Below are 16,056 nucleotides of genomic sequence, written 5' to 3' on the forward strand. Positions count from 1 at the left end.
TGAACATAGCACACATTTTCCTGAAAAACCACGTTCAGTCCTCTTCAGCAGTGTTCAACTCCAAACAAGCTGGGGTGGAACCCTTCCTTGGGTTAAGGAAGGCAGCAGGACAATACCTGAGGTCCCAGTTCCACAGGGAGGGAGGCAGGTAATCCACCTTCCCTTCCTGCCAACTCCAGCCCAACTGCCACCACGTTCCACATGCAGGGCAAGGTGAGGGACCAAGCTTTCACGTTAGGTGTAATAGAAAAACATTCTTTACTCTGCAAGTTGTCCTTACAAATATATATTTATATATTTAAGCCCATTTCAGGCTATAAAAGCCCATAAAAAAACAACCAGTACCTTTTTGAACGAGAGAAACTGCGAGGCAGAAGTCTGAGGGGACAGACTCCCACCCAAGGGCTGCTCTGGCACTTCGCTGAAGGCCTTTAGTTAGCGCATAAAACCATGTCCAAAATCTTGTGATCTGAAAGGAGGGGGCACCATTCTTACCCCACCTTCACCACTCTCTGTATGAGGTAAACTGGAATCACTTTTACATCATCACTTTAAAAAGGAAATGTATCCTGAAGACCAGCTTTTCCAAGGAACATTTGTGAATGGGTTAAACAGGTTTAAGATGCCGCGTGTGGATCCAACCACAAATGTGCTGTTGTCTCAAAATAGAAGTTGATACTAAAAAGCTATTCCAGATACATATAAGTACAAACACTAGAGCTGGTCAGAAAGATTCAGTTTCAACTTTTTTTTTTTTTAAAAAGCAGGGAAAATTTTCTGCAGTGTGGCTTTTCATTTCCCCTCTCCTCATTTTTCTACCAGTCCCATAAACCCTTCTGAAAAAAATCACAGTCTGCTGTCAAGAGTGCAAAGTCCATCCAAATCTCATGTTTCACTTCACCAGCACTACACTTTACAAATCCTGATGGCAAACCAAAAGGTCTCAATTTAACTTAGCAAAAGTGATACCTAGAAAATATTCCAACACCAAGAGGTCTTTTAAAAAAAAAACAAACTTGAGACTACTAAGGCAATCTAAGGCACAGTGTTTTGGAAGAAGTGCTTTCTCCCTTTGGTGTTGCTTTATACACATCACGTGTGTGAGTCCGAGGGATGCACGGAGCTGCAGATGGATGGATGCCATGCCTTCTCCCAAGCAGGGAATTCCATCTTCTGCTGCAGTTTCAGACATAGGCTCCCAATGCTGCATGAAATTCAGTTAGACATTGCACCAGTTGCTGAAACTTGGGTCTTTCTTCGGGATCTAGGGCCCAACAGCAGGCCATCACTGCAAATCTGCAAGACAGAGGCACATGGAGACAGGAGGAGAACGTCAGCCAGGTGACCACAGCCCCAGCCAGAAGGGAAAAACCAGCCACTGGGACACCTGCTGATCAACCAGAGAGAGACTAGGATCTTATAGTACATGATGCTGAAAAGCTCCTTCAGAGGACAGACACCTGGGACGATCAACACATGGGCTGGGACTGGAGGTGCTGGCTTGATTTAGGATATGAGCTTGAGGCAATTCAGGAGGGAGCAATACATGGTCATTAGAAATTGCTCAACTGCTTAGAAGCATGGAATTACGGAATGCTTTGGGTTGGAAGGGACACTAAAGACCATCCAATCCCACCCCCTGCCATGGGCAGGGACACCTTCCACTAGCCCAGGTTGCTCCAAGCCCCATCCAGCCTAGTCTTGGACACTTCCAGGGATGGGGCACCCACAGTTTCTCTGGGCAACCTGTGCCAGGACCTCCTCACCCTCACAGGGAAGGATTTGTTCCCAATATCCCACCAAACCCTGCCCCTGTCAGTTTGAAGCCACTCCCCCTTGTCTTGTTCCTGCAGGCCCTTGTCCCAAGTCCTCTCCAGCTCTCCTGGAGCTTCTTTAGGCACTGGAAGGGGGTCTCAGATTTCCTAGAGCCTTCTCTCATCCAGGTGAATACCCCCAGCTCTCTCACCCTGTCTCCAGAGTAGCAATTGGAGCACCTCTGTGGCCTCCTCTGTACTCACGGCAGCAGCTCCATGGTCACCTTCTGTTGGAGACCCCAGAGCTGGAAGAAGCAGTGCACACAAGGAGCACCTACCCCAGGGTTTGTCTGACAGGCAGAACAAAAGGGCAGGGGAAGAAGGCAAACCTGGCTCCTTCTCTGACAAGCCTGGCTTAACACGCAGGTTAGAAAGCAGGCGTTTCCCACTCTCCCCACAAACATGCACTTACAGCTCATCAGGGCAGTTGATGGGCTGAGCTATTCGATAGCCGTCCTTGAGATATGCGCCCATCTCGAAGGGGTCGATGTCCACGTATGGGGTCTGGCCCAGGGTCATCAGCTCCCACAGCGTCACTCCAAAGGCCCACTGCAAAGGAATAGTGGAGGGGTCAACAAACCAGGCTGAACCTTGGCAGCTCCTCCAGGCACTGCACAGAATCAGTCATAAGAGCAGGCACAGTAAGAAAGCCTTATGTAAATTTCTTATATAACCACATGGCAACACGTTGTCTTGAACTGGGCTAATTAGGAATCCCAGAACTGGTGTTAAGTTGCCCAGAGAAGCTGTGGATTCTCCATCCCTGGAAGACTTCTAGGACAGGTTGAACAAGGCTTAGAGCAACTTGGGATAGTGAAAAGTGTCCCTCCCATGGGTAGTGGAAGTGAATGAGCTTTAAGGTCCCTTCCAGCCCAAACCATTCCGTGATTCTATGACATCAAACTAATGTCAAAATCTTAGTGCACTAAGATATCAGTGCTAAAAATCACGTGTTTACTGCATTTTTTAACATGACTTTTCAGAACATTTAAATCTGAAAACTACTGAGCACTGAACCACCGTTTAATATAAAACTGGTAATTTTTTTCTACATTTTACTTCTTCAAAATGCCTCAATAAATCATCAGAAAATTGAAATTCCAGGGGGTCAGAAAGGCAGACTGAATGAGACCATCACTCTTTTGAATCCAAGTTATCTGTATATTTGGGGGGTATGCTCAAAATTAGAACTCAGGAGAATAAAATAAGGATTTCATCCCAGTAAACCTGACAGCTGCATCAGCATTCAACATATCCAGCCGACAGTCCTTGCCAGGAGGAGCGTAAAAGGATGAAAAAATCCATCTATCAATCCACAAACAGGCAGAGTACAAGGAACATGATGTATGAGCTGATATCCAGAGACCCAGGAGACCAGAGACGGAGTTGATACTGCTCACTGGTGACTCACTGCTCAAGTTACACGTGCTGTAAGCATCATGATTTATTTAAAAAGGGCAGAATTCTGCAAGGCTCACAAGATTCTTGTTTTAATCAAGAGAAATCCCACCACTCCGCTTGATCAAAGCCTTAAGAAAGGGATGTTTTCGGCTGAGGTCAGGGAATGGCAGTGGCACAGACACAGCTCTGAATAGCCAGCAAAGGAAGCAAAACCCCTTTTAAAAGTTAAGAAATGAGGGACAAGTGGTGGTCATGGACGTGGGATGAAGGGTGAGTCAAGCAAAACGACTCTGAGAATACCCCTATTGTAATTCCGTAAGGAACTGCCTAAAAATGGCACGAAGAGACGCAGAGCTTCATGTCCAACAGTGGGAAAGCCATGGAATCACAGTTCAGCAGGAATGGTAGTTTGTTTTCCTACGTCCTGGCTGCCTGATAGAGCTGCTGGCTGGGAAGGAACGCATTACTGGGAAGGTTTCAAGCCAGCAAAACCATTTTGGCAGAAAGTCATCCAAAAAGCAAGGTTGGAACATCTCGGCAGACACCACCCACACTGTTTGTACCACATTTCATCACCGATTACCACTTACATGCAGCAGGATCATTGGATTTGTTCCTTGCAAGCAGACAAAAACATATGACATCAGACTGCTGTGAAGAGCATCCAGGTAGATGCAAAGCTGATATTTAGGGCAGATGGTATTTTCTAAACACACAGAAAAACTGCCTGTTTTTGAACTCTCAGATGGCCATGTCTTTGCAGTTAAAACTACGTATTAGAAGGGGAGTGGCATTTATCCCTATGTAAGGGAAAAAGGAGTTGTGTTAAAATGGGAGGAACAGATGCTGAACTGCACTGTTTATGATACTGAGGTTCCTTCATCCTAATAAATTCCATGTCTCACTGCCACCTTTACATAAGCTTTTATTTCCAAGTCCAGTCTTCAAAAACAAGGCTTTTGTGCTCCAGAGTTATAATAATAATAAAAAATAAATCAATGTTTACTCAAGTCCATTTAGCACTCTAAAAACATGCTCTTACAGGGAACTCTGATTTCCTCTTCTCTCTCCAAGTTTGGTACAACATAAGCCCCGTACACATTTTCCAATGAATACAGAAGTACTTGTGGAGAAGAGCTGGCACTGAACAGGCTCCCCAGGGCAGTGGTCATGGCCTCAAGGCTGCCAGAGTTCAAGGATTGTTTGGACAACATTCTGAGGGACAGGGTGGGATTGTTGGGGTGTCCTGTGCAAGGCCAGCAGTTGGACTGGATGATTCTTGTGAATTTAACTGTCTTTCCAGCCAACACTCCCAAGGAAACAGGGTGCAATGGGCAATTTTTCTGTGCACAAGGGCCTGACTACTCTCAGAACCATCTGCCACAAGCAGCAGATGCAGGGAGCAGGAGCGCACGCTGCTCTAAACAAGACGCTGTTATCTATCCAGTGCCACGATCCACTGTATCCAGCTCTGGAGTCCCCCATGTAAGAAGGATGTGGAGCTGCTGGAGCAAGTCCACAGGAGGCCCCGGAGATGCTCCAAGGGCTGGAGCCCCTCTGCTCTGGAGCCAGGCTGGGAGAGCTGGGGGAAGCTCGCCTGGAGGAGAGAAGGCTCCAAGGAGACCTGAGAGCCCCTTGTAGAGCCTAAAGAAGCTCCAGGAGAGCTGGAGAGGGACGCTGGACATGGGCCTGGGGGAAGAGGACACAGGGAATGGCTTCCCACTGCCAGAGGGCAGGGTTAGGTGGGATATTGGGAACAAATCCTTCCCTGTGAGGGTGAGGAGGCCCTGGCACAGGATGCCCAGAGAAGCTGTGGCTGCCCCATCCCTGCAAATGTCCAAGATCAGGTTGGATGGAGCAACCTGGGCTAGCGGAAGGTGTCCCTGCCCATGGCAGGGGGTGGAACTGGATGGTATTTAATGTCCCCTCCAACCCAAACCATCCTGTGATTCTCTGATTCTCCAACGGCTGAAAAAAGGGGAAAATGTCAATAAACCACATTTACAAAATGTTAAGAGGTGGGGAAAAACTCACCACATCACTAGCACTGGAAAATTCATTGTTCACCAGGCTTTCCAGAGCCATCCACCGAACTGGCCTGTTCTCGTTATCCCCCAGGCAATGGTAATCCATGGGAAACAGGTCTCGGGACAGCGCATTGTCCGTGATCTTCACCTGAAGTGCATCGTCAATGCTAATTCAGAGAGAACAGGAGCACTCAGCAAACCTGGAGTCACAGCTTTACAGCACATATTTCTGCTCAGCCTTAAGTTTCAGACTCAGGATTTGAACTGGGGAATGCTAATCCATGTTTCAAGACATTCTCCTGCACCAGGACACGCTTATTCCGTGATCAGCAAATCCTCTCACAGAACCCATTTGTTCTGTGCCAACAGATAAGCGCCAGAGAAACCAGCAGGCTTGATTAAATAAAAATAAAACATTTACAAGTGGAAAAAAATACACTTAAAGCAAACAAATAACTCCCTTAAACTATTCCTGTTCTCTTGGAGATCCCCTACCAGAGCAATTAAACACCTTTCAGCTGTAGCACCTCTGTGGCAAGAATAAGGCAAAGATTAAAGCAAAAAAATATCCAGTAATATCTTTTAGCAACCAATTATTTTTTGTAGCCTAAAAGTGTGTCTCCAATCAAGCAATTTGGTAAGACATTATTTATTCTCCTCAACAAGAGATACTGATGCTTGTCAGAGGTAGGACACTAAGGGAAACTTACTTTTAATCAAGAAAAGGTGACTCAAAAAACCACAGAGAAACTGCCCCCTCTGGGATGTAATTCAGACTGTCTGAATTTGCAAAAGTGTGTAATACAATTCAGTGTTCTCATAAACAGGTGACCTCAGAATATGGGAAAGATGTTGGCTTCAACATGTCATGACAAAAACACAGAAGTAACATTTGGTTGGGGGAGATTGTAACAAACTGGTGTTTGTGGTCTTCTCATAATTTATTTATTTTAATGAGAAAAATAACTAGAAATGCTCAATTTGTGTGTTTCCCCCTTCACTGTCTCTGATACGTTCTTATTTATCCCATTTCTATGCACTTCCAGGCCAGTTCATTATCCTCAAAATCTACAGCCGAGGGAATTGCCATATCTAATTATTGTTAAGAGTTCAGAGAAATTCCTAGAAGACTTGTCCATAAACAAATTCAATCCAGAGGGCAATTTCCCAGTGATTAGAGAGCTCTGACTTGTGCAGTCCTCCTGTCCACTGGGCACCTGACTGTGCCATGGACACATGAGACCAAGAGTACTTCCTCCCTTAAGCTTGCCAACACCACTCCAATTCTGGCTCCCTTCCCAAAATGAGGACATGGATCTGACCACACTTGGTACCAACTTTTCCCAGCCTTTCACCACACAGGAGCAGACCTGGGGAACGAAGGGGGACAGGTGGAACAAAGCCCTTCCAGGGATCCCAGCCACTGGTATCTCCTTCTCTTTCCAAACAAAGTTCCAGAGGATTCCCTGATGTTTGTGATCTTTGCTCTCTGTGGCACCACTTCTTCCTCAAGGTGTTCACCAGTAAGGAAAAGCAATAGAAATTAGGAAGAGAATCTCCCAGGAACTCCATCCCACTGAGCATCCTCAGGGAGCACAAGAGCAAGGTAGAGGGTGAGCAGAGATCATGTGAGGGATTTGGCTTATAGAAAGCCACCACACACCTCTATCTCTATACTTTCAGGATGTGTTCCAGCCAGAAGATGTTCTCAAACCCTGTTCTGCCATTCCTACCATTCCAAAGCTCATTCGTATTCATCCATCACTTGGCAACTAAAAAAATCTGCCAATGACCAAAGCCATGAAGCCACTTTTTAAGAGGAAAAAACCAAGAAAAACGACTTCATACAAAAATCCATCCATTGATAAATTGCCGGAGATATTCAGAGTTCTTATTAAAGCTGAAGGGAAGTTTGAATTCTTTTCAAGCCTTTAAAAAAAAGAGTTAGACAAATCCAGCAGAAGTATTTACAGTGAGGACATTCTGCTTCCTTTAAAACCTGGTTCACCCTGGGTTTGGAGGAAAACAGCTCCACTGACAAAACCAGTGCACCTAAAAGCTGGGGAATAGCCCAGTGATTTAACTGGAAGTAGAGATCTGGGTGACAGGAAGAGCTCCAGTCCCAGAGCTGACAGTACTTACACACAGTTTCTAGCAGCCAGGTCTTTGTGGATGACCTCTCGTCTGGCCAAGTAGCTCATTCCACAGGCAATCTGGATGGCCATATGGACAAGATCCTGCTGGGAAATGGCCTGCAAGAGCCCACAACAGCCATCACTGTGACGCTGTGAGCCCAGTGCCTGCAGAGTTACTGGGTTTGTTGGATCCCAGTGCCCCCTCCCCTTCAGTGCCTGATGCTTTCTAGTCCCTCCAGACCTGATGGACACTCATGAAAACCCCTTATTCTATATTTTTGTTCTTTTTCTTGACATTCCAAGGGCAAATATTTCCAAGTTGCACCTGTTTTTCCTTTGATTAGAGATGAACATAGGCAAAAATGGTCGATTTTACCCTTCTTACCAAACATTTTTTCCCTTTATTTCACTGAAAACCAGCTCATTTCCAGGCAGGAGCACAAACAGTCCCAGTCCTTATTGCTCTCTACTGCTGAAAACCAGTATCCAGTGCTGTTGCTCCAGCTCCCTTTGCAACTTCACAGTCCTACTTAAATTAAAATCTTACATATATTTATAGCTTGGCTTCCCCCTTCCATTTCTATAGTGTTACAGGAACCTGAAGATGTGGGGGACACACTGAAGTTGCAAGACCAGGGTTAAAATAAACCAAGTATTATGTTAAAATGATAATAGAAGTGGCTAGGTTGAAACTTGGTACATAACAGGGAGAAATTCTCACCATGGGATTTCATTTTGTGCCTGATTTAGTCTAAAGAATCCAAACCAAGATGAAGTTGAAAATAAGGTAATTCTAACAAGAGGCATAGTTTTACTGTATATACACATCCAGCACCAAAAGATAATTCAGATTACTAAAAGCAAGCAAAATATGTTCTCATTTAGGGTATTTTCTTTCAGGAAATATATGCCACAGGTTCCACGGAAACACAGCAAAGCTATGAATGCTAAAGAGTACCCACAGCAATTAAAAAGTCAGCAATTGCTTCCTTTATCTACAGTTCAATAAATCAAGTGATTTGACTAACAAAGAACTAACAGTAATTAAAGGGACTGTTAATTAGACCAAAACTAAAATCAGGAAATCTGAAATTCCTCCAGACAGGATTTCCCCTAATTTAAATCCCCAATCAAACACTATTTTCTCTATTTTTTACTATAATTTTAAGACACTATTGATATACTCTGCCACAGTCAGGGGTCCCTCAGCCTGATAAACACAGTCAGGAATGTTTTCCTGGTACGGATCAAGGCCAACACTTGCTGGGGAACCTCCTCTGCAGGTCACACCCATGCCACAACTTTCTGGTCTGTCACAAAGGTGACAGATCAAATCCAGGCTTAATAGGCACGAATTCCCAGATTCCTGAGTGCACCTGAGGGTTGTTGGCCTCCACCAACTTGCACTGTCGCAGGAAGAGTTTAAGGTTCCCCCAGTTCATGTACGGTAGCAGCACCATTGGCTTCTCTCCCTCTTCTATACAGACATGGGTGATAGGCAGCAGATTCCTGCAAGACAGAGAAATTACTCATTTTATGGACCTGACATTGGGTAAAAAATATTTCTGATCCCTAAACGCAGTAACTGAAATTAATTCAGTGTTGAAGAACAGCATTTAGTCTTGTATTATGAACTCTTGAGCACAACATGTCCAAATAAGTGAAGCCCTAGACATTACTTTTTTTAGTAAATGCAATATTTGGCTACTTTCCCATTAGGAAGAAGCCTCCAGGTATTTTCCACTTGGTCCAAAAGGGCTGAAATAAATTGCTGTGAGTACCGGTTATCATCTGGACTCCAAAGTGATATACCCTCAGCTGGGAAGTGTATCATTCTAAAGGCAACTATAGGTACAATGTATATAGGTCCACCACAGTAGTTTAACAAAAAAAAAAGTCAAAACATCACGTTTGATCCACTGCAAAGTGACAGAACAGAAAAGCATAGTTTTTGAATCAAATTGTATTCCAACTACACAAGCAGTTTTAGAAGCAGGGAATCATTTAAGTTGGAAACGACCTTTAACCCAGTTCTGCCAAGGCCACCACTAAAGCACTTTAAATGTCCCTTCCAACCCTCTTATGGCCCAGGTAACCCCCATGCAGAGGTGTTTCTAAACATCTTCCTGAAGTATCAACATATAAATATCAATATATAAATATATGTAAATAATATATAAAAATCTAATAATAGATATAAATTATTTTTATGTAATAATATATAAGGATCAACACATAAATTCATAGGAACTTGAGTCAAACGACATAGTTTCAAATTTCCATTAACAACTTTTTAAAATACCTGTATTTCCTATTTAAAACTTGTTAGTAAAAGTCTCTAAAGAGATAGAATGATTTTGAAAAGGGAATTCTGAAGTTTCTTGCTCTTACCTAAAGGTGTCTGACAGTCAGGTGTCACACCCATGAGCTCTACAGACCCGTGAAGGTCCCAGCTTTATGGGCAGTGTAGAGAAGAAAAGCTTAAAGCTTTTTGCACTTTTTAAAAATAGTTTGACTTACAAAAGAGAGGACAACAGTTCACTCTGAATGATGAGAGAGGGGGTCTGGTTCATTTTGTTTCAATGTTAAGTATGATTTCCCAAGAACCTGTTCCTGCTCTTAATACAATCCTGTACTTTAGGCAAGGCTGGGAGAGCTGGGGATGTTCAGCCTGGAGAGAAGAAGGGTCTACAGAGACCTGAGAGCCCTTTCCAGAGCCTAAAGGGGCTGGGGGACTTGGGACAGGAGACGGAGGGACAGGACAAGTGCGAATGGTTTCCCACTGCCAGAGGGCAGGGATAGATGGGATGCTGGGACGAAATTGTTCCCCGTGAGGGTGGGCAGGCCCTGGCACAGGCTGCCCAGAGAAACTGTGGCTGCCCCACCCCTGGAAGTGTCTAAGGCCAGGTGGGACGGGGCTTGGAGCAACCTGGGCTAGTGGAAGGTGTCCCTGCCATGGCAGGGGGTGGCACTGGATGAGCTTTAAGGTCCCTTCCAACCCAAACCATTCTGGGATTCCACAATCCTATAAAAGTCTTGCTGATTCTAAACAAACAGTTGCCTCTCCCCTCTCAGGAAGCTTTAGCTTTAGCACAGGGATTTCCAGCTCCCAGGGACAGTTCAGTCACACCCCCTGCCTGCCTTACCTGTGGTGAAGTCCTCGGAGTTTGCAGCTCTCAGTCAGCATCATTGTCACCTGCACCTCTGAGGCCTGATCTACAGGGAAAAAAGGAACCACAGACATAACCTTGGAATAGAACCAACACATCCATTACAATTTAGTCCACATTCTCAAGTCACTTGAGGTCACTGGAGAACAAACAGAACTTGTTTGTCTCCGTTTTTTAAAATGGAATTTAAAAAGCCCCACATGAGTAAGCCAAGTTCTGAGGGTTATTTCTGCTTGAACGAGCAGGGTGAAGCCCAGAAAGGAAACAAGCCACACTCCAGGCACTGACAGGCTGCATTTTTGCCACTTCCTGACAGCTTCTGGGCAGGCACAGCTGCCTGCACTGGGCACTGTGGATCACATCCTGCCCAAGGGGCTGGGGGAAGCAGGGCCCATGCCATGTGTTTCCCAAATGCAACTGTGCTCAGAGGACACTGTTCTGCTGTGTACAGGTGTCTGCAGTTCACAGCCACATTGCTGGAGACCATTTATTTCTGGGTTTACTTATTTCCTTGCTCTCTGCTCAGCCCACTTGACTCTGGGTAACCTTAGAGCCGTTTGGTGTTTCCTTCTCCACCTTTACAAATAAATAAATGAATAAAATCCCTGCTGCCAGCTAAAATTCAGGCCTCTGTGGTAACTCCAGGGCCCCACAGCCATGTGCAGAACACCCCCATCCAGTGGGTGGAAGCACAAGTGGTGCCTGTAACTCCTACCCTGCCAATATTTGTGTATTTGGGGTTTTCCCCCCTCTCAAGTGGCAAGAATCTACAGGGAAGCTTAAGGTGACATAAATAAGAGCTCTCCCAGTCCCACCCTCCTCATTCCTGGGTGCATTTTCCATTCCTCCCTCATGCTGGGACTAGTCCTGGTGTGCCTTGGCAGGAAGCTGGCACAGGAGAACCCAGCTCAGCCCGATCACCTTCCCCTGCTGCTTCAAGAGGGGGGATTTACATACTGCACATGAGCCAAGCCAAGATTTTACTGCCCTGGGAGGAAGAACAGGCAAGAACTCATCTGCTCTTTTCCCTTCTCCATGGTCTGAGCCTGCTCCCTGTGCAGCCCCAATGCCCCTTCCTAAATGAGCCTGAACCTGCAAGGGAAAACGTGACTTGGGCTGAGTTTTGAATGACATGGGAGCTCTAGAAAAGCCCAGACAGAAGTGCCATCAAATTAGTGACAATTATGGCTGCAGTATATTATGGCATGCATCAACCAGCGCATTTGGACCCCTCACAACAAGAAACACACTGAGGGGTTGGAGCGTGTGCAGGGAAGGAAATGGAGCTGGGGAAGGGGCTGGAGCAGCAGGAGCGGCTGAGGGAGCTGGGGGGGCTCAGCCTGAAGAAAAGGAGTCTCAGGGGGGACCTTCTGGCTCTGCAACTCCCTGACAGGAGGAGGGAGCCGGAGTGGGTGAGTCAGGCTCTGCTCCCAGGGAACAAGAGACAGGAGGAGAGGGAACAGCCTCCACTGTGCCAGGGAAGGGTCAGGTTGGATACTGGGGAACATTTCTTGACGGAAAGGGCTGTCCAACCCTGGCACACACACCCAGGGCAGCAGTGGAATACCCATCCCTGGAGGGATTTAAAAGCCACGTGGATGTGGCACTTGGGGACATGGGTGAGTGGTAGCCTTGGCAGTGCTGGGGGAGCAGTTGCACTTGATGGTCTTATAGGGCTTTTCCAAACTAAACCACTCCATGATTCCCTTGTATTTGATAATAAGCCCATAGGGGGGCATGGTATGTACAGGTTCTTGCAGCGCAGGAGACATTTAAGCCACAGCCAGCTGAAGCCTCTGGTTTGCACTCTAATACAGAGGCATGACAGGTTTGCTGTATCATTAATTTGAGATGCAGGAGAAAGACTGCAAGGGGCTTGGAAACAAGTAAGAAAGAACAAGATAGTCATTAAATGATGAATGCTAAATCAGCCAACTGTTCTAAAGGGCAAGCAGCAATAAAAATGGAGAGGTAAAAGCAAATTGTGAGAGATCAGAGGAGCAGGTTACCAGTACAGAGCTCCAGGTGTAAATGCATTAATTACAGGACTCAAAGACCTCAACCTCTTCAACCCAGCACAAGACAAGGGAGGAAAGCGATTCCTGGGTGTGAGTTTAAGTTGATTAACTCACCCACGCACTCTCTGGCCCTGTGCTTGCTGAACTGGTTTGCTTTTAATTATAAGAGCCACCAAGCAATAATTTGAAGTTTTAAATCAGAGATTATTTAAGAGTGGATTTAACATCTACAGAACCGGTCGAGCTGGTTTGGACAATGCACCTATTCATCTCTTCACGGTAACTCTGCAAGGGATGACACTCTCCTGCCACTGCCTTTCCCTTCCCGGTACTCAGGGAGGTTTCCCGCAGGTCACTGTGACATTCTGGTGTTTTCTTTCCACCTTTTAGTGGTTCAGCACCCAAAGGAACAACTGACTCCCAGTCAGGTATATACGGAAATCGAAATCTTATCTCATGAAACAGTCCCAGCATCCGTATTGTGTTTGCTTATCAATATTATTTCCTTGTTTTCTGCATGGAAAAAAGACTTACCCAAAACCAACAAATTCAACAGACTCAGAACAAACAACAGCAGTACAAGGCTGAGACCAGTGCCAATTACGTACCACCACACAATACAACTGTTGTTGGTCTGTACTCAATATAACTCAAAACAGAATGTAAATCACCTCTTTGAGTGATTCTAGTCAAAAGGGGGAAAGATACCACCAAAATACTGCTACTGCTACAGTCCCCATTGCAGTCAGACTTCCTTTTAAGGCCATTTTCATCAGTTACACAAGAAAAAGTTCATTTAACTTTTCATTTAACTCTGTCCCATAGACTATAACCACAGTCGAGCATCCAACAGGTCTTCATAGATCAGGATGAAGGTGATTTTGGAAGTTTTGTTGTGAGGACCTGGTGAATCTGACCATTATGTATTGAAAATCCTTCAAATCAATCCAGGAAACCCATAGCATTTCTGGCTGATATGAGAAATAGGAGTTCCAGAGCAATCCCAGCTCAGTGAGATGTCTTTACGAGGCCATTCTGAGATGAATCCTCCAGATTTCATCCTCCTGCCTGGGCCAAAATATCACCCTGTATAAAACCAGGCACCAGATCCCTGAGCAATCCATGTAAGCACACACACCCATGCGGGCATTCTCTTCTCAGAACTGTCTGTGCAGCCCTCCCAAGCAAGAGCTGGGGAAGGATCCCGTCAAACATACGGAATGCCCATGGGTTCCGGCTGCTCCCTTTGTCCGCACTAGATCCATGAAGTCATTTGATATGAGCACAGCCACACATGCAGCTGGAGAGGGGGAAACAGGGGGAAGGCCTCCCACAGAGCAGGGACCTCTGAAATTACGACAGCTACTTGAAGACACAGCTGAGGTCAGAGGCTCCCATGCATTAAATCTGGAAATAGCCCTGAATTTAAGCTGAACACTCCAGGGCAAGGCATCAAGGGCTTGATGCACAACTTCCTCAGAGCCCTGAAAAGAGCTGAAGTCTGACATATTACCATTATTTGTGAGTAAGAATATGTCAGAGCTCAGCAATTCATGCAGCTGCAGTTGGATGATGACGAGGTGCAGCCAGGTTTTCACAAGGTGATCACACACCAACAGCTGAGTAAATGAAGAGCAGAGACTTCAGGTGAGATGATTTAACATCCAGTGGCAATCTGGATGTTCAATTAGGACCAAAAAGGTCCAACTTTCAGAAGATGCTTAAAACCAAGACCACTTGAAATAGATATAAATGCATTCCAGAGAGAAAGATGTTCTCAAAGCCCTGGTTTCACCCTTTCTGGGCCCCGTTTTACCCTTTGCCAAGGCCCAGAGCAAGAACAAGGCAGGATTCCAAGCAGCTTTGATAAAGCTGCAGGTTTATCTCATGATATCATTGTATTTGCATGCAGCCAGGCACAATGGGACTCTGGGCACTGCTATTTTTGGAGAAGAGGCTAATTCCTCTGTGCTAGGATGTGCTGGGGCCCTGCCTGGCTCACATGAAGAAAGAACCTACTTGATTTTTACCAACTTCTTGACATCCAGCAAAACTGCATTTTTAAATCTCTGTTCATCACCACTCATAAATTACATGAATCACAAGGTGAAAAGATCTCAGAGAAGTTTTGTGATGACACTAAGATTGCAGGAATTTGCTCGCTCAAAGTGATATCACAGAATCATTCAGGCTGCAAAAGCCCTCTAAGACCATTGAGTCCAATCAAGCATTGCCAAGGCTACCACCTTGTCCCCAACTGCCACATCCACACAGCTTTAAACGCCTCCAGGGATGAGGACTCCACCTGGGCAGCTGTGCCAGGGCTGGACAAGCCTTCCTGTGAAGAAATCTTCCCTGATATCCAACCCAAACCTGCCCTGGTGCAATTTGAGGATGTTTCCTCCTGTCCTGTCACCTGTTACATGGGAGAATAGACACCACCTCCCTGCAACCCCCTTTCAGGTAGCATCACAAAGACTTCAGTCAGTCACTGAAATCTGTTTCTTCAGACAGAAGACAAAGCAGAATCTTAAAATCCACTGAACTAAGCCAACCCAGAGCCCTTTCACAGTAGATTCCCTCAGCACTCCCATCACCAGCAGCTCTGCAAATACTGCAGCCAGGAACTCCAAGGCTTCTGACAAACACATTTCCCGACAGCAAGGTTTAAAAAGATGTTTTACCTGCAGCTTTTCCCATCTCTGGACCACTTGTAACAGCTTGTTCCCTTGGGAACCTCCTTCTGTCTCATACTGAAAGCTTATACTCTCCTCCATCACAGCACTTGTACAGCCCATTTTCCACACAATTGCCTGTTCTCACAAGCTTCTATTACCCTTATTCTCCTCCAGCCTTGTGGGCTTTGCCCAATATCCTGTGAGAAAGCCCTGGAGCTCTGGTTCTTGAAGGGCGACAGGCACAGAGGTCATAGAGTGTGTCCAGAGTGCAGGACTATAACAGCTCCAGGTGATGAATGCTCCCAGTATCAACACATCCTTCTTAATTACTGCTGCTTCTGCACAGCAACTAATTAGGTAAAACTGATCCCAAAGCAGAATTCAGCCCCAGTTCAACGGGAGCACGTGCCTGGGTACTGCTTTAACACTTCTACAGGAGTCTTTGGAAGAAGTTCAACCCTCCAAGACTATCCTGTGCTCACATCTGTTGCACAGGACATTTTTGGTGCTGCTACCAGGTATTTTCACAGCTTCCCTTCACTACAAGGATGCACTGCTAAAGAAGTGCAAGCAGTCAGGGTCCAACCTGCTTTTGCACAGGCAGAAGGGAAAACAACAGATAGAAAAATATTTCTGCTTTAAAGTTTCCAAAGGCCCCAAGAGTCAGACAGGGACAAGGGACCAGCAGCACATCCCTGGCTTCCTGCCTGCCTCTGGAGTGAAGGAAAAAAATTCCCTGCTAAAATAGGGAATGTTGTGCTGTTTTCCCTCCATTACAAATGCTCACAGTTCTAAAAGGGAAAAGCAGGATTT

At 45.7% G+C, this 16,056-nt stretch overlaps 1 protein-coding gene across 2 annotated transcripts in view; it reads right to left on the reverse strand.

The window, feature by feature from the left end:
• Window positions 1-532: 532 nt before the first annotated feature.
• Window positions 533-16,056, reverse strand: part of RYK (receptor-like tyrosine kinase) — a 53,508-nt gene continuing 37,984 nt past the window's right edge. Inside the window, exons 10-15 of one of the 2 annotated variants that reach the window (XM_027878268.1) lie at window positions 10,524-10,593; window positions 8,754-8,886; window positions 7,385-7,494; window positions 5,250-5,409; window positions 2,227-2,363; window positions 533-1,296 (exon numbers count right to left, since the gene is read on the reverse strand). In XM_027878268.1, coding sequence (XP_027734069.1) covers window positions 1,185-1,296; window positions 2,227-2,363; window positions 5,250-5,409; window positions 7,385-7,494; window positions 8,754-8,886; window positions 10,524-10,593 — 722 coding nt within the window. In that variant the 3' untranslated portion in view covers window positions 533-1,184. The remainder of the gene's footprint in view (window positions 1,297-2,226; window positions 2,364-5,249; window positions 5,410-7,384; window positions 7,495-8,753; window positions 8,887-10,523; window positions 10,594-16,056) is intronic. The other variant, XM_027878269.1, reaches the window with a different exon arrangement.

This window comes from Empidonax traillii, unplaced genomic scaffold, assembly GCF_003031625.1.
Source record: "Empidonax traillii isolate 1590-97213 ecotype Southwest subspecies unplaced genomic scaffold, ASM303162v1 scaffold40:size2234952, whole genome shotgun sequence".
NCBI classification, from domain to species: domain Eukaryota; kingdom Metazoa; phylum Chordata; class Aves; order Passeriformes; family Tyrannidae; genus Empidonax; species Empidonax traillii.